Genomic DNA, 25,850 nt, shown 5'->3' with positions numbered 1-25,850 from the left:
GGGTGCTGTTCCTGTACAATGTCATTTCAGGAACACACTTTTCAGTTTAGGGGTTTTCTGTTCAAATCAAGCACCTATTATTTGCTCATTGAAAACATTTGTAAGAAAGGTTTGCTCATTGGCTTACAGTCATGTACTGACACAACAACGACTAGCCAAAGAAAAGAAAGTTTACTACCACAAAATATCAAAATTCTAGCAACTTGTTGTGCTGAAGTAACTGTAACATTGAGGTTTCTGACCAGAATGACATCACAGTTTTGCTCATGAATATGGAAATATGGATTAGCATAAACACACAAAAAGCACCAAAATACCCTTGAAAATAGCAAAAAAGACAATGAGGTTAAATGGGACACAAAGGTCCATTTTCTGATTGCATTAAAACAAAATTACATTACATGGGCCCTATATTTTGGCATCCCTGAGATCACATACAGTGAAATCTCGATAAGTAAACTCTGATAACTCATAACAACTGTTAAGTCAAACAAAGAATCCATTGCCTTCAGAAGTATAACAATGATATACAACCCTGCTCAACTCAAAACTCTGCTAAGTCAAATTTAGAAACTGTTCCCTTAGACTTATCAAGATTTTACTGTATCAGTGTATTGATAAACACAGTTGCACAAGGTTTACATTGCGCTCAATAGCCATTCTCTATTCACTCTATGATGAAGTCCACTCAGAAATTTTGATCAAGCCACAAACAGGATGATACAATTAAGAACTGTTGCTGGCGGTACATCACACAGCAGAAAGCAAACCTTTGATAATACTGTACCTTGCGGTGTTTCAAGGACACTTTCAAGTCTCGTATATTTTCATGTAAATTTTTATCATCAGGGTGTGGAACCACTCAGTGTCTGTAAATTCCAGGGCATATTTAACGATGCATAGGACCTTCCTTTATACACCCCCATCCCCAAAAAGAGGGCAATGCAAGCTGAACAATACCAAACACAACCAGAGCTAAATTTGTTTATTAAAGACTTGATTCTACAGTAAAACGTAGGCTAAGTCAGTTGCGTATGAAATGAGTTAACACGCATTTGTCTTTGAATATATTAGTGGAAATTATTTTTAAAACCATTATTTTTTTTCCAATCTCCTTTCAAACTTTGCTGGTTTATAACAAAGGAATTGTGAACATTGAACAGAAAGTTATTCATGTTAATGTGGGGATCTGGGGATTTCCTTTGATCTTTTTTTGCATATTTCATTCTGACCCACACGTGCTGAATTACAAAGCATTTTCTCGACCACACTCGTCAGTCGGAAGTCGCTTACATTGTATACATTTGTATACAATGCACTTGCAAAGTCTGCACGTTTTCGGAGACAGTTTCTTGAGACACTTCCCATGCTTGACTCCTGCAGGTCAGAAGCAAGGCCTATTTGATAGGGCAAAATCACTGAAACTTGGTGGGTAGGTAGATACTTTTAATACCAAAGTGACGTCATCATGGGCCCCGATTGTCATCTGAATTTTTTGTAAGTCCTATATATCTGGGGAACTACAACAGTCATGGAACTATGTTCAACACATATTCTAAAACCGTAAACCACCCTCCCCCTGCCCCCCCCCCCCCCAATACATTAACACTTGATTTAAGATATCAAACTACTTCATTGCATCAAACAAGATTATATTTACCGCGTTCCTCCGACGACTTGTTGTAAGTGATATGAACTGCACTTGAACCAACAATGACAGGATTCTGGCTACCGCTGATCGTGCCGGTGTTTCCTATGCTGGCTCCACTTATTTGTGGGTAATCTACAATCAAAAGCAAGAATTACAATATCTGTTATAAGATGGAATTTTTGCGACGGGGTGATATAAAATCAAATTAGGTTTTGCCCTTTACCGACGTTTAAACACTGTACACTCAGTGTGTTACCTCCGGAGTGAAAGTTGGAAAAAAATCACTCGGGTGGGACTCGAACCCACGACCTCCTGCTTTCTAGTGAAGATGTCTTACCACTCGACCACCGAGCTACCGGGATCGGTTGGCTGGTTTGAATCTGATTTACATGGCAGCGGGTACCGCATAAACTATGCCGTTAGCTCGGTGGTCGAGTGGTAAGACATCTGCACTAGAAAGCAGGAGGTTGTGGGTTCGAGTCCCACCCGAGTGATTTTTCCCAACTTTCACTCGTACTTGTATGTGAATAACAGGTACATGTATGTGAATAACACCATATTTAGGTTTTTAAAATATTATCCATAAGATGGAATTTGCGTTGGGGTGATGTAAACCAATATTATGTTTTTGCCCTTCACACGGGGGCACAACTTTGGAGAATTTGCTCCAAGAACTAATACGAGCGTGAAGCCCCTGACAATTTTGGATTCTAGATGCTCTGTGGTGCAATCTGATACCATTCCTGGCCCCTTTACCCCTGAATTGTTTGAGCAAAAGCTTTTAAGATTATAAGGATTCTTTTTAAATATACTTCTGCTTTTAAACATTTAAGTTACTGTGTACTTCAAAATAGTAAACCATGTATTTTCGTATTCATATTTCTTGCATTGTATTTTGGAAAAAGATTCGTATTGACTTAGTTTGTAAACTGTTGCAAGAATGCGTTGGGGCATTTGCTCTGAGGACTAATGTGAGCGCGGAGCATAAATGCCTTACGGCGTGGGGTCAGGGGCCCGCTAATAAAAATATACTGTTGATGTTGCGCCAGTAGGTTGCACTCCTTTTTGCTCCACATTGCTTATCATTTTCTATCATTTTTTCGGCTGCCACTGCTCCAGAAAGTTTGCATAGGTCTGCTCTACTGACACAGACTCTACTAGACCAGCCTGGAGGTTTTTGATCAAGAATTCTGGTGACATTTTACACTTTGTTTTGGTGGATTTTCAAACCCCCTTGGACCATCAGCAGCCATATTCCCCATGGGGGCCTGCACACACTCACGTCCATTGTCTTTTATTTTACGGATGGCCGGTTCCAGAGTGTACTTGTGCACCTTAATGGTGCTACTGCTCTTCACATTGTTAACACTGATGACTCCACTGATTTACAATAGCCATGATCTCAAGACCATTCGCAACCATAAAGCTAGGATACCATCAGGTGTCTACCATAAACTGAAAGAACTGGGTATCTGTGCTGTAAAACCCACACGACGGGGCTGCAGATCATGGGCCAAGCAACAGAAAAGACAAATCCCTGTCTTAGTATCGTCATGTACTAAACAAGAGAGTAAACAGCCCTCGGGACAATATGGTTCCAATCCTACCAACCTTGTGCATATTTCATCTGACACCACGCTCTCATCTGGCTGTAATTTTGCTCTTTGGAATTCCCAGTCAGTAAAACGTAAGACTGCTATGATTTATGATATGATAGCACACAACAGCATTGATATCTGTGCTATTACAGAAACCTGGTTGAGTGGTGATCATCGTGATCACCATACTCTGGCCGATCTCAAGAACACCCTACCTGACTTTCAGTTTTACTACATCCCTCGCACGAATAGGGCTGGAGGAGGGGTTCTTGTTTGCCTAAAAAAGGGGTTCCATGTTCGTCGGCATGAAGTAACAGCATATGATGCCTTTGAACACATCAACTTGTCCATTAATTCACCTTCCAATGAACCTCTCCGGCTCATAGTTGTATACAGACCTCAGAGATTGCTCAACACAAAGCCCACAGCTACACTCTTTATGCAAGAATTTTCTTCATTGCTGGAACATATCGTTTATGATGCCAATCATATAATGATAGCAGGAGATTTCAACTTTCATATTGACAATCAATCTGATAGAGAGGCGTCCACATTTTGTGACCTCCTTGAATCTACGGGTCTGAAACAGCACGTGTCTGGCCCAACACATCGTGCCGGCCATACATTGGATCTTCTTTTAACGAGGTCTTCGGACACTTTTATCTCCCAACTGACCATAAGTGATTATATGCCATCTGATCACACTTGTGTCATCTGTAAGTTAGCCATTGGTCGCCCCGCTGCAGCTAATGTGGATGTCCAGATGCGCAAACTCTGTGACATTGACTTAGATGTATTCCGTCAGAACATCTTGAATTCTCCAATATGCACATCCCCTTCCACGGATCTTGACACATTGGTTACTCAGTACGAGCAGACCCTTAGAGATTTGCTTGATCAACACGCACCCCCACAAAAACGTCACATTAGAGCCCGTCCTCACGCGCCCTGGTTTAACAACGACATCCATTCGGCCAAGCGTGAGCTGCGTCGTCATGAGCGACGTTGAAAATCTTCGAAGTTGGAGGTTCACAGGCAGCTTTTCAAAGAGCAGAGTCGTAGCTACAACCAACTGATATCTGCTACAAAATCTAACTATCATAAGAGCCAACTGGAAAACTGCGACTCCAAATGCCTGTTTCATATCATCAATACAATGAGTACACCAACATCATCATCGCAAATTCTCCCCTCTGACTCAACATCTGAACTGTTAGCTTGTAACTTTGCAAACTTTTTCTCAGACAAAATCAAAGCTCTGAGAAATGAACTTGACAACTCAGATGCAGATTGTGCTCCTGTCCATGATCCTGGTTCCAGTGCATCATTTTGCCAATTCAGGGCGTTGTCTGAGAATGCAGTAAGACAACTCATCATGAGCTCAAAATCCAAATCATGCAGTCTCAATCCTGCACCTACCTGGTTGTTGAAGCATTGTTTGGATGAGCTCACTCCAACTATAACTAACATTATCAACTTGAGTTTCCAAAATGGCTGCTTTCCCAATGCATTAAAGTTTGCCAACATCACACCGCTTATCAAGAAACAGAATCTTGATCCTGACAATCTGAGGAACTACCGACCAATTGCCAACCTGTCTTTCCTCGTGAAAACTATAGAGTGTGCAGCAGTTTCACAGATACAGTGTCATCTAGCTACTCACGATCTCGCAGGTAGAATGCAGTCAGCCTACCGTAAATACCGTAGTGTGGAAACGGCTCTCCTACGTGTTTACAATGATCTGCTGCTCGCTGCTGATAAGGGTCGAGAGGCCGTTCTTGTGCTTCTTGATTATTCGGCAGCTTTTGACACGATTGATCACCATATCATGCTACAACGCTTACATCATCGCTTTGGCATCAACGACTCCACCTTGGAATGGTTCACCTCATATTTCGCAAATCGTCAACAATCTGTACTTATTAATAAGATTTCATCTCCCTCACATAATGTCAATACTGGAGTGCCACAGGGGTCTGTCCTAGGTCCACTATGCTTCACATTGTACACATCTCCACTGGAAGATCTCATTGCATCGTATGGCGTCAGCTGCATGATCTACGCTGATGATATTCAACTTTACGTCACCATGACAGAACAGCAGCATCCTGACGTCATTCAGCGACTGGAGTCATGCCTCACACACATACAGTCTTTGTCCACAACCAATAAGCTCAAATTGAATGGCGACAAAACTGAAGTCATTCACATCACATCTCAGTTTAAGCAACATATTCCAATTGAAAGTATCTGCATCTCCGACTCCTGCACCAGACCTGTCACTAGCGCCCGTGACCTTGGAACTATTATCACGTCAAACTGTAGAATGCAAAACCAGGTCAACAACATATGCCGCTCTTCTTACCTAGCTCTCCACAAAATAGGACAAATTCGAAATTTCCTCGACCAACAAACGACGGAAAAGCTTGTCCATGCTTTTATCTCTTGCCGCCTCGATTTCTGCAATAGTCTCCTACACTGTATTCCTGATTCTCAAACCTCGAAACTTCAGCGCATTCAGAATTCCGCCGCCAGACTCGTTACACGTACATCATCCAGGCAACATATAACCCCTATTCTTCGCAGCCTTCACTTGCTACCTGTCAGTGAGCGAATCGCCTTCAAGATTCTACTCCTAACTCACAAATGCATCCACGGCTCAGCACCAGCATACCTCCGTGAACTTATTCAAGTATACCAGCCACAACGCACCTTCCGCTCTAGCTCAACATTGCTGCTCAGTATGCCGGTCACTTGCACTAAGACTTATGGACATCGTTCCTTCATGCATGCATCACCATAGCTTTGGAACTCTCTCCCACACCATATTAGAACTGTCAATGCCGAAAATGAATTTAAAACACTCCTTAAAACTTACCTGTTCCATTAATTGCTTTTAATTGTTGTTTTCTGTGAAGCGCATCAAGACCTTGGTGTGAAGCGCTATATAAAAACTGTGTTATTATTATTATTATTATAAAAAGCCATGAGAAATTTTGGATTCGAGATGCTCTGTGGTGCAAATTTGAGGTGATTCCTGGCCCTCTCTTTCCCCTATAGCCCTGGGTTAAGAGTAAAATGTTTTAAGATACTAAGGATTTTTTCATTTTCATTTCGGTTTGCGGTAACACATGTTGTTTTTGTTTTCTAATTTTCTCTTGTATTTACAAGCCTTTTAAGTTTCTTCTGTCCTTCACTTGATAACCATGTATTTTTGTCTGCATATTTATTTTCATGCATTTTATTTATGAAAAGGAATTGGATAGGCTTATAGTTTGAACACTGTTGAAAGGATGCGAATAGGGGCTTCTGCCCGAGGACTAATGTGAGAGCGGAGGGGAAATGTCTTAGGGCGTGGGGTCCGGGGCGGCTTAGGGGCACCGGGAAATTTTTGGATTCTAGATGCTCTGTCGTTTAAAATACACTGTTGCTTTTACAAGCCTTTTAAGTTTCTCCTGTTCTTCACTTGAAAACCATGGATTTTTGTCTGCATAATTATTTTCATGTAATTTACTTCTGAATAACTGCATAGACTTAGTTTGTAAACTGTTGCAAGGATGCTTTCTAATGGTTTGTTTCAAGTTTAAATTGTCAGTGTATCAATTAAAACAAATTGCTTGAACATGTACATGTACGTTGAGTTCAAGTTTAAAATTTGTGTAATTTAATCAAACTACCAGTAAAACAGGGGAGTAATTAGGCCTCCATGCACACTGGAACTTCACAGATCTCTATGAAAAGTGAAAAGTCCCATTCAATCCCGAGAGCCCCCTCTCTGGGCTGACAGGGGGCTGGTCGGCAGTGTGGTCCCCCTTGTTTCAGGGACGCTGCTACGCTATATATTGTGCCTAATAGCGTCAATGCAAAGGATGGAGGGGAAGGATGCTGTCAGGGAACCGATATCAGGGCCAGGGGAGTCATAACATGCAGGGTTTACAGACAAATGTTTGTGTCTCACCCGGTCTTGGCTGTAGTTGCGGCAGAGGTTGTTGCGTTGGTTCCTGCTGGGAAGGCTGTCCACTGCCAGACTGAGTTGTTTGTTGATCATCTGGTAGTTGTTGGGTCAGAGCTGCTTGACTGTCTGTTACTGTGGTTACGGTAAGAGCAACCCACAAACCAAATTTGAAGTTCCTAAGTAAAGTATTTCTCAAGCATTCATGCTGACTATACAGCAATTAGTGACCTTGACCTAGCTGTCGGCCCCAAAAGCAACAGGCCTCTTAAGACTATCAAGAACAACAGACAACCCACAAACCGAATTTAAAGCTCCTACGTATTTATTCTCAAGTTATCGCGTTGACAAGATTCCTATTGTTTTAGCAATAGTGACCTTGACCTTTGACCTGTCGGTCCCAAAAGCAATAGGCTTCTTAAGACTACCAAGAACCCACAAACCAAATTTCAAGTTCTTTAAGTAAAGTATTTCTCAAGTTAACTCGTTGACAAGATTTCTTTTGTTTAAGCAATAGTGACCTTGACCTTTGACCTGTTGGCCCCAAAATTAATAGGCCTGTTAAAACTATCCAGAACAATCCACAAACGAAATGTCAAGTTCCTGAGTAAAGTATTTCTCAAGTTATCGTGCTTAACAAGCAGGCCATCAGCCTCGGTCCAAAATTTTGGCAACCGGTATCAAATGAGGGGAATAATCGTCATAGCAATTTTTTGCAAGGTATACATCTCCAGAGTTGGAAAATATGTGATAGCATTGCAGCGGTGGCAGCTTTTAAGGAGTTATCACCCTTTTTCTCAAATTGTCCATCAAAATGCTTGTTACCACTCTAGGGGTATGCCTTGCGCATGCCCACTATAATCATTTATGCCCTGATTCGATACCGACCAAACCCCCATGCTGATGGCCTAAAGAGTTAACAGGAGTTTTGTTAATGGTGTAAATTGAGAATTTTCTTTTGTTCCTCTTCCCTTTTCCTTTGTTTGTACCTTAACTTTTTTGCAACAGCTCTCATTGGTTTGTACACATTTCCCAACCGAGGAGTCCTCGATTCGGTTTCTGTCCTCGATTCATTGATAATGTTGCGTGTGTCCTTGACTTACACCATATAAAAAATAATGCAGAAAAGACAGACCAGCAGCCGATTTCACAAAATCTTACGTATTGGCGCAACTCTGCTTGAGCCAAAATTTATTGTGTAAGTTGCGCAACATTTCAATTATGACACAATTCACTAAAGTCACATAGTGCGTAAGTCCACAGGTTGCGCAATAAATTACGATGTTACTTGCACCATCATTTTAGGTGGCCTAAGTTGTGGCGTAGCGACTGAAAATGACATGTTTAATACCAGCATATCAGGACTGTCACAGAGCTTGTTATTGCACAACTTATCAAGGTTGATACAAGACGGACAAAATAATTTTCAAAATGGCGGGCTGAGGTGATCCAACGACTGTTTTGCAAACAAAAAAATTCACACACAAACAGCCGTCGTAAATGTGGCTTTTATCCTCGTCAAAGATGCTTAAATTATTTAAAGCATTGTGCAGCTGCGCCAAGCTTTGTGAAATCGATCGTAAGTTTATTGCCCAGCTGGGCAACAAATTTGTTGCGTAAGTCTTACTCATGGCACAAGCTGCGCACTTTTTTTTATGAAATCGACTGCTGCCCACTGCCATGGCACAACCAACAAAGGGTCTATAGTGAAACCAAAATTCAAGATTATATGAAATGCTGTAAAACAAACATTTTTGGGATAAGAAACATTCAATTTCTTATTTGTATTTTTCTTAAATTATTGCAGAGTTTTTGCTTACCATCACTGAGTCCGATCTCATGAACACCCGTTGCTTTGACGTCACCCTCACTAAACAGCCTCTCAGCCTCCGTATCAGACTTGGCTGTGGACTCGGCTAGATTCACGGCTGCAATGTAGCCTAGTACAGGGGTGAGATTGTTGGAAAATGAAAAAAAATCCACAAAAATTATCAGCAAATAAATGCACTGTGGATCTGCAAACATTTTAACTCATTTAAATACGTGTCCTGAATGACTTCAAATTAGCTTCAGATTCGCGTTCACATTCACATGTGTGATGCGATCAAACTAAATGAGTCGTTTGTTGGCAATTCTGATTTTAAGATACAGCCCAAAATAGTTCAGTCAGGGTGAAAATTTCAAAATTGACTTTTTTGTAAAATTGGAGAGCTACACGTCCTCTTTCAATGTCAACTTTTTTTCCCCGAGAAAATATCACGATAAAGTATTTAAAATGTTGCATTTTTGCTAAAGAGTTAATGTCAATAACCTGAAATAAAGCATGTTTATTGTTGTGTAATAAACACTACTATTTTGAATCGTTGATTTCTCTATTTGATTCTCTGTTTTGCCTGTGTTCTAAGTCCCATAACTTCTAAACAGAAGGTTGTATTCATGTGGGGTTTTCACCAAATATAAACTGAAATACAGCTCTATTCAAATATGTAAAAAAAAACCACAAAATTCGATAAGGGCCGACAAATGACTCATTTAGCATGATTGCATCACATGTTTGTGCATTTGGCCTGAACACTGCTGACCCACCTGCGACCATTTTCTCATATTTCTCGTCAATCTTGAGGATTTCTTGGAAAGTCGTAACAGCCACCTCGTAATCCTTCAGTCCCTGCTGGGCCTTGCCGAGGTGCACCAATGCCTTGACGTTGTTTGGTTCCAACTGCAAGGCAGTCCAGCAGTCCTCCATTGCCTCTGTAAACTTTTCCAATTTGTTGTAAGCCTGAGGGGGGGGGGGGGATATAAGTGAAAAGAGGGGATTTGAATTTGCCGCATATATAGTGAACAACGAAGCGTTGTATGTCTTAACAGGATAACAGGTGTGTTGCCTGGGATGGCAAACATACATGTAAAGATGAGTTGGCCCCCCTCCCAAAATGATATGTTTTCCTTTCTTTTTTCTCTCTTCTTTACATGAAAACTTTTCAGGAAATAAATTAAAACATTGCGTATCTCTCTCACAAGCCTTCACCTCCACTTGGATCTTGGCTCATAACTAGTCCGAGTAACTAGGACTCAACAGATCGCTTGTTTAACATTATCGCCCGACCATGTCTCTGTGGAGTCCTAGTTACTCGGACTAGCTCATAAGAGACTTGACTTGACTTGTTTACCTGTGCCCTGTTGGTGTACAGCACCACAAAGTCTTTTAGACGTTCCAGGCCCTGCGTGTAGAGTTTAACGGCTCGTGTGTAATCACCCTTGTTGAACGCTTGGTTCCCTTGATCTTTTAGAACCGTCGCCTCTGCTTTACGCTTCTTTGCGCGCTCCTTGGCATCTGCTTCCAGGGCTCTCATGACATTATCTGAAAATAAAAATGATCGCATGTAACATAAAAGGACAGAGTTTTCTACAGTATAATCCCCCGTTAACCCTAAGACCAAAACAAAGTCTGCGGTTTCTGGTATGGAGCTTGCCCCAAAAGTTGTCTGGTGACGCAGGTTTTTCTTTTTTTGGCCCCTCTTTTTTCTTCTTCAAATATCGGCTGATATGTCATGTATGTTGCAGATGACACTTCGATCCCCATAAAACCCTCAAAAATATCCTTCAGAGTGGAGCTTGAGATGACTCAGTAAGGCCATAAAGCTTGAGAAGTCTGACCCACTTACGATCTCGACCGACACGAATATTCTTCAGGAAATTTAGATAGTCAAGACAAACATCAGGGAAAACGGTAATGTCAGACCATACAGCAACATTGACATCACGCATGAGCTGCCAGGCTGGTCATTAGTCTGCTCCCTTACATATTGCGCTAATTAAAATGCATTTACAGATACACGACCATCGCTCCCTCACTCTGGCTTCCAGACGCACAATAACAAAATTACAACACCGTGTGCAAATGGTGCCCGACTAAATTTAGTGCAAAATATATGGGTGCCCAGAGAGGCCACATAAAGCTAATACTTGATCGTAACCACCTCTAAAACACGTTAAAATTGTGCAGCAGCAGGATTCCAGGCAAACCAGTGAGTTTGTTAGTTTTGAGACATCATCTTACATTAAAAAAAATCTTTTTAGCTGTTTCGGTTACAACCGAAACAGCTCTTGTTTTCGTTAAATTTTTTTTTTTTCTTTTTTTTTTTTCTTTTTTTTTTAGCTGTTTCGGTGTACACACCGAAACAGCTCTTGTTTTCGTTAAGATTTTTAGCTGTTTCGGTGTACACACCGAAACAGCTCTTGTTTTCGTTAAGATTTTTTTTTTGGCTTTTTCGCAATTTTGCGAAAAAGCCTTTCTTTCTGTTCTCATTTTTTTTCTTTCTTCTTCTTCTTCTTCTTCTTCTTTTTGTCGCCTAAATCCCATAGACTTTGTACACGTTTTTTCTCAGTGCCACTTTTGGTATTAATCTTCGTCTTACATCATTCAAATTAAGCATAGTCATAGTCCTTATAGCAGAGATGTGCCCCGAAGAGTGACGTCATGGTGACGTCATTGACTAATTTATTATAGATTTTTGAATATTTAATTTTTCCCATAGACTTTGTACACAAAAATTAAGAAAAAATTGTCGATTTTCAAAGGGCATTTTCGACTCTTTGCCAGTAATTCATTTACACCAATCTTTGTCCAAGCAAAGACCCTAATTCAAACAACATTGTGATATGATGACGTCATGATGACGTCATCCAGTGTTTATTTATAGGCAATTAAATTGTGACACTTTTAATATTTAAAAATGCATAAGAAATCAACCGTCCGCGTCCGCAGCATTCTGTTGCCGGCAAGTGGTAGAGTAGGTTGAGGTCTTTATTTCATTCAGTGTGCGTGCAATCACGTGACCCTTGCTTCCGGTCGAAAAAGGCCCAAACCGGAAGTGGCTTATTATTTAAAAGTTGTAATAGAAATGAACTTGCTTTTAACGGTGTTAGTCTCTTGGCTAAAAGTATTCTTCAAATCGTCTACAGATGACGTCATGCAATCTTCGAGCGCCCTCTAGCGACAGGTTGAAAATTAGCAAAAAAGTATTTTGAATAGATGTCTGTGGCGAAGTTTGTCGGAATCGCCTAAATATTGGTGTATATAATGACCTTGACCCACTTAAGACGTGTGCGAAGTTTTAGGCAAATGACGTCATCAGACCGGAAGTTATAATAAAAAGACCCTTTTTCATTTGAAAATTCCTGAAAAATCAACCATGGCAGTTTTTATGTTAGTTTTTACTTTAATTGTCGATTTAAGGGTAGGTCTAAAACATATCAAAGCTTCGAGGCAATAAGCGAACTCGGACATGCCCTGCGCACGCTTAAAACTTCAGGTTGACAATACCTCTGCTCTAAAACATGCACAGAACGTCTATATGTACATGTACATACACGTACGTTACGCACATACTGTACATCGTATGTCAGTCAGCCTGCAGAGCACGTGTTGACGAGGTCAAATCCTGTCCACATCACAGTGACCGTTTTAGCCGATTTTCGGCTAACCTTGACAGATTTTATGTTCATGCATACGCATAGTCAGGGGCGTATAATAAAAAATCATAATGCCGAAAAGCCCTATGTTACGTATTTAAAGGTGCAGTTTTTCTGCAGTGGGATTTTCCACAAGTCTTTTCCTACACAACACTGATATCTTACTGAGTAGTTCTGAACCTCAGCCGAGAATTACTATGAGAAGGAAAGAGAAATCGTATTTTTTTCGGTCTGTCATTCGATTGAACATATTCCTAAGGGTCAGAATATCAAGTAATATTTCATAAAAATGTTTCAGTTCAAAGGCAAATTACAAATTAAAGGTGCAATTTTTCTGCAGTGGGATTTTGTTTAGCCCGTTAACTTTGTACACGTGTTAGCCCATTGACTTTGTACACGTTTTCAAGCCACCATTTCTATAACTTGGCGATCTGGAATCGTCATCAATGTAACAGCCAAGGAAGACCCTCATACAAAAACTATGCCAAGACTATGACGTCATGATGACGTCATCACCCAATTTTGTTTATTGATTTTTGAAAATTTACGTGCATATTATGTTGTCCTATATCTACAGAACTGTAAGCCTGATTGGGTTGAAACTTGGTATGTGGCTAGACCGGGATGTGTTATAGGTAAAAAAACCAATTAGGTGACGCCATGATGACGTCATCCGGAGATTTTATATGAATATTTGAGGTTTTTGACCTTTTAGCCATATCTCATGAACGTAACATGCAAAATTAAAAATTCTTTGTGTATTTGGTCTGTTAGGTAAAAGGTATTTGCACAACATTTTGAACAAAATATCTGACATCATTATGACGTCATAAAAATGCGATTTTCAAAATACACATATAAGGAAAGGTCCGACTGTCATGAAACTTAATGGGTAGGTAAATAATGGTACTAGTATACAAAGTTTAAAGTGACGTCACGATGACGTCATCGTTTGGTTTTTATAATTTTAAGATATTTTAAATTTTATTGTGCTTCCACAAATTGCACACTTTCTTTCACCGGATTGACATTAAACTTGGTTCAAACCAAAATCACAATGACAAAATGTGCATTGAGAAGGGTCTTAAGGATGACGTCATTGCAGGGCAAGTGACATCATTTGATAAAATTATACTTTAGGAATTATTCTAAGCGTTTTGAACAACCTTTAACTGCATAAAGCACTCTGAAAAGTGACTGCAAAAGGACAAACGAAACAAATATTTGTAAAATGCGAAAAAGCCCTGTGTTCTGTTTGCAAACAGACATACAGCTCTAGTTCTCTTTCAGACTCTTCTCCATAGGGTTTGTACACGTTTTTTCTTCAGCAAGGGCACTTTGGCACTTTCTTAAATTGCATCAACCTCAGACTTGGCACCCACTTAGACCACCATCCACAGATGGTCCTAGAAGAAATTCGTAATCATGACGTCATCAAGTGTCAAGTTACGTAACATTAAAGGTGCATTTCTTGTCCATAGGGTTTGTACACGTTCTTTTCTCCATAGGTTTTGTACACGTTCTTTTCTCCATAGGTTTTGTACACGTTCTTTTCTCCATAGAGTTTGTACACGTTCTTTTCTCCATAGAGTTTGTACACGTTCTTTTCTCCTTAGGGTTTGTACACGTTCTTTTCTCCATAGGCATTGTGCACGTTGTTTTCTCCATAGGCTTTGTACCCATGGGGTCGGACAACTCAACCGTTATCCAACTTGACATTTTGACAGCGTGCGCGTGCATGCCTTGCCGCCCTACAGCTGGCCAGGTCCCCGCGCACTCTACGCGGTACAGTCATGATGCCACAGATTTATGCGGCTTACGTAAATGTGACAAACTTGTAGTTGGGTATGTGAGTTGGGATAATCATGATTTATCAGAGATTAACAACTTTAAAGAATTTCTTAAATGTTAATGTGGGATATTTTGGGATTTGTTCAAGTGCGCCACGTTAGGAAACTGGAAAGAATTCCATATAAGCCTCCACCTCTATGGGCCATGACAGGAACAGTATTTTTAAAGAAAATCTTGGTTTTTTCCCCTCCTAAATTTCCGTTTCTTCGTCACATTTACAACTTTTGGTACTTTTCAAGTCATATCTAGGAAAATAACTGGAGTCCGTATATGGAATTCTTTCCAAGACGTCATTAAATTTAATTCCCTTTTCGTCTGCTCAGTACTATTGGTATTTTCACTCTCAACATGAATCATGTTACTGTTAAAGTTGTTTGCTGCCCTCTAGTGTTTCCTGTGACGAAATGCCCAAAAATGTTCGTGACGTGCAACTGCATTGGTCCGGCACTCATGGCCATAGCCAGGACAATACATGTAAGGCCAAAGTCACAGATCGACACAAGCAAAATGACACGCAGGCCAAATGTCATGACAGGCCACTCCGTGTTGGAGGTTAGCCATGGCTTTTAGGGGGCTGGATACAAACAGGATTACATGTTTTCTTCAGCTAATAATTATATTTTGGCAGTTTGCTAAAGCTGATCGCATTAGATTTAACAACACCACACACTGATGGCTCAAAAACAATTTTCGCCACAATGACGTACGTATCATTGTACAGTATCACCTGACGGCTATAGTTATCAAGATTCTCTATCTCTAGGAGGTCCAGTCCGATTGGGTTCAAAGCTGGTACGCAAGTATTCCAGGGTGTGTTATGAGTACAAAACCACATTATACGTCATGATCACACCATGATGACGCCTTCATGACGTCATCGCATACCATGTGACCAAACATTCAAGTTATAGTATTTATTATATTTCACACCATTTATCTCTGAAAGTGCTAGTTCTATTGGCTTCGAACTTGGATTTGCTTCAAACATTATCACGTCATGTGCCGTCATTAAAGGGATAATTGTCAGGGCCTATATTGTATGGTATTTGTATAACTAGAGATTCCATTTGCTTGTAACTAATGTACGTATCAAATATCTATGAAATTTGAGGTGATGTCGTCATGTCATCAACACACGTCACAGCCGAAACAGCTTGCGTTTGTCCACAAACGCATACCTCTAATTTTTTTTTTTTTTTGTTCTTTCTTTTTCTCTTTCAGACTCTTCTCCGTAGGATTTGTACACGTTTTTTCTTCAGCAAGGGCACTTTGGCACTTTCTTAAATTGCATCAACCTCAGACTTGGCACACACTTAGACCACCATCCACAGATGGTCCTAGAAGAAATTCGTAATCATGACGTCATCAAGTGTCAAGTTACGTAACATTAAAGGTGCATTTTTTGTCCATAGGGTTTGTACACGTTCTTTTCTCCACAGGGTTTGTACAGGTTCTTTTCTCCATAGGTTTTGTACACGTTCTTTTCTCCATAGGGTTTGTACACGTTCTTTTCTCCATAGGGTTTGTACACGTTCTTTTCTCCATAGTGTTTGTACACGTTCTTTTCTCCATAGGCATTGTGCACGTTATTTTCTCCATAGGCTTTGTACCCATGGGGTCGGACAACTCGACCGTTTTCCAACTTGACATTTTGACAGCGTGCGCGTGCATGCCTTGCCGCCCTACAGCTGGCCAGGTCCCCGCGCACTCTACGCGGTACAGTCATGATGCCACAGATTTATGCGGCTTACGTAAATGTGACAAACTTGTAGTTGGGTATGTGAGTTGGGATAATCATGATTTATCAGAAGTTAACAACTTTAAAGAATTTCTTAAATGTTAATGTGGGATTTTTGGGGATTTGTTCAAGTGCGCCACGTTAGGAACACTGGAAAGAATTCCATATAAGCCTCCACCTCTATGGGCCATGACAGGAAACGTCAAAGTATTTTTAAAGAAACTCTTGATTTTTTCCCTCCTAAATTTCCGTTTCTTCGTCAGATTTACAACTTTTGGTACTTTTCAAGTCATATCTAGGAAAATAACTGGAGTCCGTATATGGAATTCTTTCCAAGACGTCATTAAATTTAATTCCCTTCTCGTCTACTCAGTACTATTGGTATTTTCACTCCCAACATAGTTGAACACATTTCGTTTTTCCTACTTCAAATATAGACACCAGAAATAAGTTGCTAAATACAGGTACACTTTGACACTTTCCTAAATCTATCCTCGACCCGCTATCATCATCTGCGCACCTGGGTATGTCCATAAATAAGGGGTCCAAAAGTGTGACATTTTTGGTGTCCCTGTTACACCGGACCTGTTAATTTGCCATTCAAGTGTCAATAAAAATGACTTCACACTATTTTTTATTTGTTTACCAGGTAGTTTGCTTTACATAATCACTCTTAGAATCAGAGACATGTGTCCTGAATTACAAAATCTTACATAAGTCAGATGTAACTCGGACACCAAAATTGGACCCTAAATTTATGGAATCACCCACCTACATGTACGCTTTGCACGCGCACCCGTTCCCAAACGCAAAGAAAAGAGGACTGCGCACACATTGAACCACGTGGATTTAGGACGTCCGACATAAATCGACTTCACACACTTGGCACACGGCAAAAACTTGGAATCCCCACACAAAGGTTCTGGGTTCGATAGCCGCCGATGGCCACATCAATCTTTTTCATTCAAAGACAGAAAAAACACCGGAACAGCTCGGTGTTTGTTTACCTACAAACACAACGTCCGTCTAGTTAATTTTGCTGACGGGCATGGCTACAGCGACGCACGTGCAAACCAGAAACTGGAAACTTTTTAGGGCCTAACCTCCCCATATCCTCTCGGCAAAATGGAACATTTTGCAGAAAATTGAGGCTTTATGGCAGAAATGTGTGTCTGATTTTGCAGGATGCACTGGACCTTTTGTTGTTTATGCTCAGCCACACATATTTAGGCCTACATTATACATGTACTAATCATGGGCGTCGCGAGGGGGGGGGGGGGAAGGGGGCGCGCTTGCCCCCCACCTGGAAAAGCAAAAAAAAAAGGAAGACAAAAAAAACAGAAGAAAAAAAAAAAGAGACGCGAAGTCATAGTGGTGTACATTTAATGAATTTTATTGGGGGGCAAAATGTCCCAGCCCCCTTCTAAAACTGAGAAATTCGGAATATGTTGAGAAATACAGGAATTTTTTGGCCCCCTCTAGAAAAAATCCTGGCGACGCCCATGGTACTAATCCTCCGCACTGCTCCAGGATGTCACTGGCTCTGCCTCAACAAATTAACAGTGATTGCCGAAGGATTTTGCAGGATTGAGGCAGTGGTCACATAAAACAGGGTTTTATGCCTTTCTTTCCTAATGTATTCAATAATAGATGAGTACTAATACGTAAGTATAGTGAATTATGTTCTGTGAAGAGGCACCAATCAGAAAAATGCAAAATATGGCTCAATAGGTCAGTTAATAGAGCACTGGAACGGTGATTCAGAGGTTGTCTGTTCAAATCTCACTCTAGTGAATTTCTTTATATACTAATCTGCTGTAAAAAATTCAAAGATAAAAAAACCAGATACGACTTTTTCGTCAACGTTGCTGGGCAGAAAGCATGATTCATTTGAAAATTTGTATTAACAAAAAGCCGTATCCTCTCTGAGTGATCCTCATTTGCATTTTCCAGGTCTGATGACCTTTTCTTTTTTATTTCTCTCAGTACTGAGGCCCTCGGTTTCAGTGCCAATTTGAAATTTGCAGAATCGCACCGGAAGTTGAATATCAGTCCAAACTTCAACGGGGTGAATCTTTGTTTCTTTTAGGTGGGAAGGATTTAAGCGTTAACTGTTAGAGGGATTGGAATAGTGTGACCTTATCGGTGTTTTAATTAGTTACTAATTGGTTGTGGTATTGTGTAGTACGGATGCTCCGAGTAATTCACCATGGGGTGAGGGGGGCAGGTCACCAGTGCGGTCCCCCTTGTTTCAGGGACTCATGCTATTCTGTATATTGTGCCTAATAGCGTCAATGCAAAGGATGGAGGGGAAGGATGCTGTCAGGGAACCGATATCAGGGCCAGGGGAGTCATAACATGCAGGGTTTACAGACAAATGTTTGTGTCTCACCTGGTCTTGGCTGTAGTTGAGACGGTGGTTGTGGCATTGGTTCCTGCTGGGAAGGCAGTATGCTGCCGGACTGAGTTGTTTGTTGAGCATCCCTCACTCCATCAGCCGGTGGTTGTTCGGTCGGAGCTCCCTGACTGGTTGGTGCTGTGCTTGGACCAGGGTTAGTTTGTGTCTCACCCGGTCTTGGCTGTATATGCGGTGGTGGTTGTTGCGTTGGTTCCTGCTGGGAAGGCTGTATGCTGCCAGACTGAGTTGTTTGTTGAGCATCCCTCACTCCATCAGCCGGTAGTCGTTGGGTCGGAGCTTCCTGACTGGTTGGTGCTGTGCTTGGACCAGGCTTAGTTTGTGTCTCACCCGGTCTTGGCTGTAGTTGAGACGGTGGTTGTGGCATTGGTTCCTGCTGGGAAGGCTGTATGCTGCCAGACTGAGTTGTTTGTTGAGCATCCCTCACTCCATCAGCCGGTAGTTGTTGGGTCGGAGCTCCCTGACTGGTTGGTGCTGTGCTTGGACCAGGGTTAGTTTGTGTCTCACCCGGTCTTGGCTGTAGTTGTGGCGGTGGTTGTTGCGTTGGTTCCTGCTGGGAAGGTTGTTCATTACCAGCTGGTACTTGTTGGGTCGGAGTTGTCTGAATGTCTTGTGCTGTGCTTGGACCAGGGTTAGTTTGTGTCCGCAGCGTTTGTGTCTCATTTCGTCTTTGGGCTCCCTCATCCAGTGGTTCTGCCATTTAGCGCTGGTGATGTGGGCACAGTTTACTTGCAGACAGCTTCGGTAGTCCAACCTGGTATAATCCTGTGTGTGCAAAGTACAATCGGGTAAAATCACAAAATGGATGCTGTTGGTCAGTCAATTAGTCCATCAGTCCGTTGGTCGACCGGTTGGTCATTATATCAGGCATGCAACTGGGAATTAAAAAAAACCCCAGGGATTTCCAAACCCCACAAGACTTGGTACAGTGTTTTGCAATTTGTAATGGTATTCACGAGAAGCAAAACACAAGAAAATTAGCGGATCTGAGGAATTGTTGCATGCCTGCTATATAGGTCAGTCAGTCGGTTGGTCAGTCTGTTGGTTGGTCAGTCAATCTGTCGTTCAGTCGATCAGTTCGTTGCTCTGTTGGTTGGTCAGTTGGGTGGTCGATTGGTTGGTCAGTCAGTCCATCGGTCAGTTGGTCGCTCTGTTGGTCGGTCGGTCAAGCGGTCGATTGGTTGGTAGGTTGGTCGGGTCGCTCTGTTGGTTGGTTGGTCGGTGGGTTGGTTGCTCTATCAGTCGGGAGGTTGGTTGGTCGGCCAATCGATCAGTTGGTGACTCAGTCGGTTGGTCAGTCAGTCGGCCAGTGAGTTTACCAGTCGGTCGGTCAGTCAGTCAGTACGGAGCGACCAACCGATCGACTGACTTAAAGTCAGTCGATCGGTTGGTAGCTCCATCAGTTGGTCAGTCAGTCAGTAGGTCAGTCGATCGGTTGGTAGCTCCATCAGTTGGTCAGTCAGTCTGGTCAGTCGATGGGTTGGTAGCTCCATCAGTTGGTCAGTCAGTCAGTAGGTCAATCGATCGGTTGGTACATGTAGCTCCATCAGTTGGGGAGTCAGTCAGTAGGTCAGTCGATTGATTGGTCACTCCGTCGGTCAGTCAGTCAGTAGGTCAGTTGATCGGTTGGTCACTCCATCGTGGAGTCAGTCAGAAGGTCAGTCGGTCAGTTGGTCACTCCGTCGGTCAGTCAGTCAGTAGGACAGACGATCGGTTGGTCACTCCGTTGGGGAGTCGATCAGTCAGTAGGTCAGTTGATCGGTTGATCTCTCTGTCGGTCAGTCAGTCAGTAGGTCAGTCGATCGGCTGGTCACTTCCTCTGGAAGTCAGTCAGTAGGTCAGTGGATCTGTTGGTCACTTCGTCGGGGAGTCAGTCAGTAGGTCAGTCGATCGGTTGGTCACTCCGTCTGTCAGTCGGTCAGTAGGTCAGTCGATTGGTTGGTCACTCCGTCGGTCAGTCAGTCAGTAGGTCAGGCAAGTGGTTGTTCACTCCATCGGTCTGTCGGGGAGTAGGTCAGTCAATCGGTTGGTCACTCCATTGGGGAGTCAGTCAGTAGGTCAGTCGATTGGTTTGTCACTCCGTCGGGGAGTCAGTCAGTAGGTCAGTTGATCGGTTGGTCACTCCATCGGTCTGTCAGTCAGTAGGTCAGTCGATTGGTTGGTCACTCCGTTGGGGCGTCAGTCAGTAGGTCAGTCGATTGGTTTGTTACTCCGTCGGGGAGTCAGTCAGTAGGTCAGTCAATTGGTTGGTCACTCCGTCGGTCTGTCAGTCAGTAGGTCAGTCGATTGGTTGGTCACTCCGTCGGTCTGTCAGTCAGTAGGTCAGTCAATCGGTTGGTCACTCCATTGGGGCGTCAGTCAGTAGGTCAGTCGATTGGTTTGTCACTCCGTCGGGGAGTCAGTCAGTAGGTCAGTCGATCGGTTGGACACTCCATCGGTCAGTCAGTCAGTAGGTCAGTCGATTGGTTGGTCACTCCGTTGGGGAGTCAGTCAGTAGGTCAGTCGATCGATTGGTCACTCCATTGGGGAGTCAGTCAGTAGGTCAGTCAATTGGTTGGTCACTCCGTTGGTCAGTCAGTCAGTAGGTCAGTCTATTGGTTGGTCACTCCGTCGGTCTGTCAGTCATTAGGTCAGTCAATTGGTTGGTCACTCCGTTGGGGAGTCAGTCAGTAGGTCAGTCTATCGGTTGGTCACTCCGTCATTCTGTCAGTCAGTAGGTCAGTTGATTGGTTGGTCACTCTGTTGGTCAGTCAGTCAGTAGGTCAGTCGAACGGTTGGTCACTCCATCATTCTGTCAGTCAGTAGGTCAGTTGATCGGTTGGTCACTCCATTGGTCAGTCAGTCAGTAGGTCAGTCGATTGGTTGGTCACTCCGTTGGTCTGTCAGTCAGAAGGTCAGTCGATTGGTTGGTCACTCCGTTGGTCAGTCAGTCAGTAGGTCAGTCGATCGGTTGGTCGCTCCATCCGTCGGTTGGGGAGTCGGGGAGTCAGTCAGTAGGTCAGTCGATCGGTTGGTCGCTCCATCAGACAGTTGGTCGGTCAATCGGTGGATCGATTGGTCGCCCTGTCGGTTGGTCGGTCATCGCTTGATCGGTTGGTCCTGTCAGTTGGTCAGTCGGTCAGTCTGTCAGTTGTTTGGATAGTTGGTTAGTCAGCTAAAAGCAATACACTAAGCTGGCCCTTCAGTGATATAGCACCCCACCCCCAAAAACAATTCTTGCTACGTGACCAGCAAAACTTCCTGCCACCTTGACAATAAAAGTCCAAAGTAGTTTTTTATTTGAGCATGTTGGAGCTTTAAACTTTAAATTGGAGACCCAGTTTATTTTACAAGTCACATCATTCAGTCACAATGGTTTAAATAAGGTGAACACTCCTTATCAGCAGAAAGGAAAGTATTGCAGTCATTAATAGAACTATTGACGTCACGCTTTGTTTACATGTGTGCTTTTCTATCAGAGCCAGGTGGGCATGAGAGCCACCAAGCTCCCGTAGGAAAGCACACATGTAAACAAAGCGTGACTTCATTATGTCTAATACATGTAGATCAATTAGTTCACTCACCTTTAACCCATGGAAGGCGTTACTCTGTAGCTGACTGTGGCAGTGAAGGAGTTCACACGTCCATTACTGTTTGGATATAAAGACATAACAGTTAACTTTGTGTGGGAAGGAACTTAAACACCATTTTGGCAACCTTCATTCTAGTGCATAAAATCATCCAGAACAGCAGTGGGTGGAGGAGGGGCATGCCCCGCCCATGTTTTCCCTCTCCTCATTTACCCCCATGCTCCGTATCAGAGCCTCCATGTCCATACTCATTATTTGCTGATGGTACATTTATCATAAGAACCTGTCTGGAAGGGACCCTCATCATGCCAATACATGTATGAACTTTGGACAGCCACACCCACCTCCCCAACCCCAAGCATCGAAAGATTCAACCCCACCCCTACCCCACTTCTTTATTTTGACTTTGAGGACACAAATACCATCAAATGCACGTAGTGATGAGCAAATATCCAATCTTGTCATACCATCAATGAGTGCCTACAGTAAGTGTAGTGATGAGATTCACATCACTGATGCAATGTAAGCAAGCACCACTCAGCAATGACATTTGAACCGTCTGTAATTATCAACCTCTGTCTCGCTGCCGTTGTAGGTGGCCTGTATTCTGTCAACTATTTGAACTGATATCGGTCCAAGTATCCACCCACAACAAACATAAATATAAATCATATCACTGAAAATGATACTTAATTTGAACCAGCCAGACAAAAAGTAAACAAACAGAACACTTCAAACCACCCCTTTGACACTCTTCACATACAGTAACAGGGGCAGATCCAGGAATTTTTGCGGGGGGGGGGGGTCATCAGCAAAAAAATCTGAAAATGTACACAGGTTTTTTTCCGCCGGACACTTGGCCTCCATAAAATAAAATACTGGGAGGGGGGGGGGGGGGGGGGCGGGCTGGTACCACATTTCAATAGGGGGCGCTGTTCAAATTCGACGATTATTAACACTACATTACAGAATGGTCTACCGTATTTTGAACAGGCGGACATTATACCGTCAAATTTTTTGGGGGTGTGACAGCAGGGAGAAGGGGGGGGGGGGGGGTTTGCATTAATTTTTGGAATTTGTATGATAATATTTTTTTTGGACAGAGCTAGGGTGTTTTTTTTCATATTCTTTGTAGAGTGTCATTATATGTAATTTTGTGTGTAATGTGTCAAGTTTTTTTCTTCAAAATCGAAAGACGCCCAGAATAAATACACTACAGAAATAAACAAAGTACTTCAAGATTTTATCTTTGAACGAAATCAAACGCACTGTGCACATGTCGGACAATTGTTCTCCATAATGAGCATGAATAGGACGTTTATTCAGAAATAAATCGTCGTCTGAACCATCCATTTTGATGTAAGGAGCCTATACACACAAAATGACTTGGTTGTACGGGTGTGGCGATACACATGCTAAACACGCCAGGAAAAAAAATTTGCAACCTGATGCCACTTTTGGGCTTATGAACAAAGTCTATGGTAAGTCATTTCAAGTATTTCCTAACGAAATTGGAAACATTTCTCAGTCCCAGATTCATGTCTTATCATCATTTTTGCAACAAATGCTTCATTGAGATGATATATCTCAATATCTTGTCCATAGGGTTTGTACACGTTCTTTTCTCCACAGGGTTTGTACAGGTTCTTTTCTCCATAGGTTTTGTACACGTTCTTTTCTCCATAGGGTTTGTACACGTTCTTTTCTCCATAGGGTTTGTACACGTTCTTTTCTCCATAGTGTTTGTACACGTTCTTTTCTCCATAGGCATTGTGCACGTTATTTTCTCCATAGGCTTTGTACCCATGGGGTCGGACAACTCGACCGTTTTCCAACTTGACATTTTGACAGCGTGCGCGTGCATGCCTTGCCGCCCTACAGCTGGCCAGGTCCCCGCGCACTCTACGCGGTACAGTCATGATGCCACAGATTTATGCGGCTTACGTAAATGTGACAAACTTGTAGTTGGGTATGTGAGTTGGGATAATCATGATTTATCAGAAGTTAACAACTTTAAAGAATTTCTTAAATGTTAATGTGGGATTTTTGGGGATTTGTTCAAGTGCGCCACGTTAGGAACACTGGAAAGAATTCCATATAAGCCTCCACCTCTATGGGCCATGACAGGAAACGTCAAAGTATTTTTAAAGAAACTCTTGATTTTTTCCCTCCTAAATTTCCGTTTCTTCGTCAGATTTACAACTTTTGGTACTTTTCAAGTCATATCTAGGAAAATAACTGGAGTCCGTATATGGAATTCTTTCCAAGACGTCATTAAATTTAATTCCCTTCTCGTCTACTCAGTACTATTGGTATTTTCACTCCCAACATAGTTGAACACATTTCGTTTTTCCTACTTCAAATATAGACACCAGAAATAAGTTGCTAAATACAGGTACACTTTGACACTTTCCTAAATCTATCCTCGACCCGCTATCATCATCTGCGCACCTGGGTATGTCCATAAATAAGGGGTCCAAAAGTGTGACATTTTTGGTGTCCCTGTTACACCGGACCTGTTAATTTGCCATTCAAGTGTCAATAAAAATGACTTCACACTATTTTTTATTTGTTTACCAGGTAGTTTGCTTTACATAATCACTCTTAGAATCAGAGACATGTGTCCTGAATTACAAAATCTTACATAAGTCAGATGTAACTCGGACACCAAAATTGGACCCTAAATTTATGGAATCACCCACCTACATGTACGCTTTGCACGCGCACCCGTTCCCAAACGCAAAGAAAAGAGGACTGCGCACACATTGAACCACGTGGATTTAGGACGTCCGACATAAATCGACTTCACACACTTGGCACACGGCAAAAACTTGGAATCCCCACACAAAGGTTCTGGGTTCGATAGCCGCCGATGGCCACATCAATCTTTTTCATTCAAAGACAGAAAAAACACCGGAACAGCTCGGTGTTTGTTTACCTACAAACACAACGTCCGTCTAGTTAATTTTGCTGACGGGCATGGCTACAGCGACGCACGTGCAAACCAGAAACTGGAAACTTTTTAGGGCCTAACCTCCCCATATCCTCTCGGCAAAATGGAACATTTTGCAGAAAATTGAGGCTTTATGGCAGAAATGTGTGTCTGATTTTGCAGGATGCACTGGACCTTTTGTTGTTTATGCTCAGCCACACATATTTAGGCCTACATTATACATGTACTAATCATGGGCGTCGCGAGGGGGGGGGGGGAAGGGGGCGCGCTTGCCCCCCACCTGGAAAAGCAAAAAAAAAAGGAAGACAAAAAAAACAGAAGAAAAAAAAAAGAGACGCGAAGTCATAGTGGTGTACATTTAATGAATTTTATTGGGGGGCAAAATGTCCCAGCCCCCTTCTAAAACTGAGAAATTCGGAATATGTTGAGAAATACAGGAATTTTTTGGCCCCCTCTAGAAAAAATCCTGGCGACGCCCATGGTACTAATCCTCCGCACTGCTCCAGGATGTCACTGGCTCTGCCTCAACAAATTAACAGTGATTGCCGAAGGATTTTGCAGGATTGAGGCAGTGGTCACATAAAACAGGGTTTTATGCCTTTCTTTCCTAATGTATTCAATAATAGATGAGTACTAATACGTAAGTA

The 25,850-nt window shown here is 42.3% G+C and overlaps 1 protein-coding gene across 1 annotated transcript; it reads right to left on the bottom strand.

Moving 5' to 3' along the window:
• Positions 1-1,639: 1,639 nt before the first annotated feature.
• LOC119733399 (sperm-associated antigen 1-like) lies at positions 1,640-22,317 on the bottom strand. The gene is made up of 7 exons (XM_038206976.1): positions 22,245-22,317; positions 19,012-19,446; positions 10,372-10,562; positions 9,788-9,980; positions 9,022-9,141; positions 7,208-7,336; positions 1,640-1,783 (listed from the first exon to the last, which is right to left on the bottom strand). Exons 2-7 carry the CDS (start codon positions 19,379-19,381, stop codon positions 1,641-1,643), a joined length of 1,146 nt encoding a protein of 381 aa, XP_038062904.1. The 5' UTR covers positions 19,382-19,446; positions 22,245-22,317; the 3' UTR covers position 1,640.
• Between the last annotated feature and the right edge of the window lie 3,533 nt (positions 22,318-25,850).

The sequence above is a fragment of the Patiria miniata genome, unplaced genomic scaffold (genome assembly GCF_015706575.1).
Source record: "Patiria miniata isolate m_02_andy unplaced genomic scaffold, ASM1570657v1 HiC_scaffold_25, whole genome shotgun sequence".
Taxonomy (NCBI): Eukaryota; Metazoa; Echinodermata; class Asteroidea; order Valvatida; family Asterinidae; genus Patiria; species Patiria miniata.
Note: the sequence above shows the minus strand (reverse complement) of the source record. Positions and strands in the feature narration are given on the sequence as shown.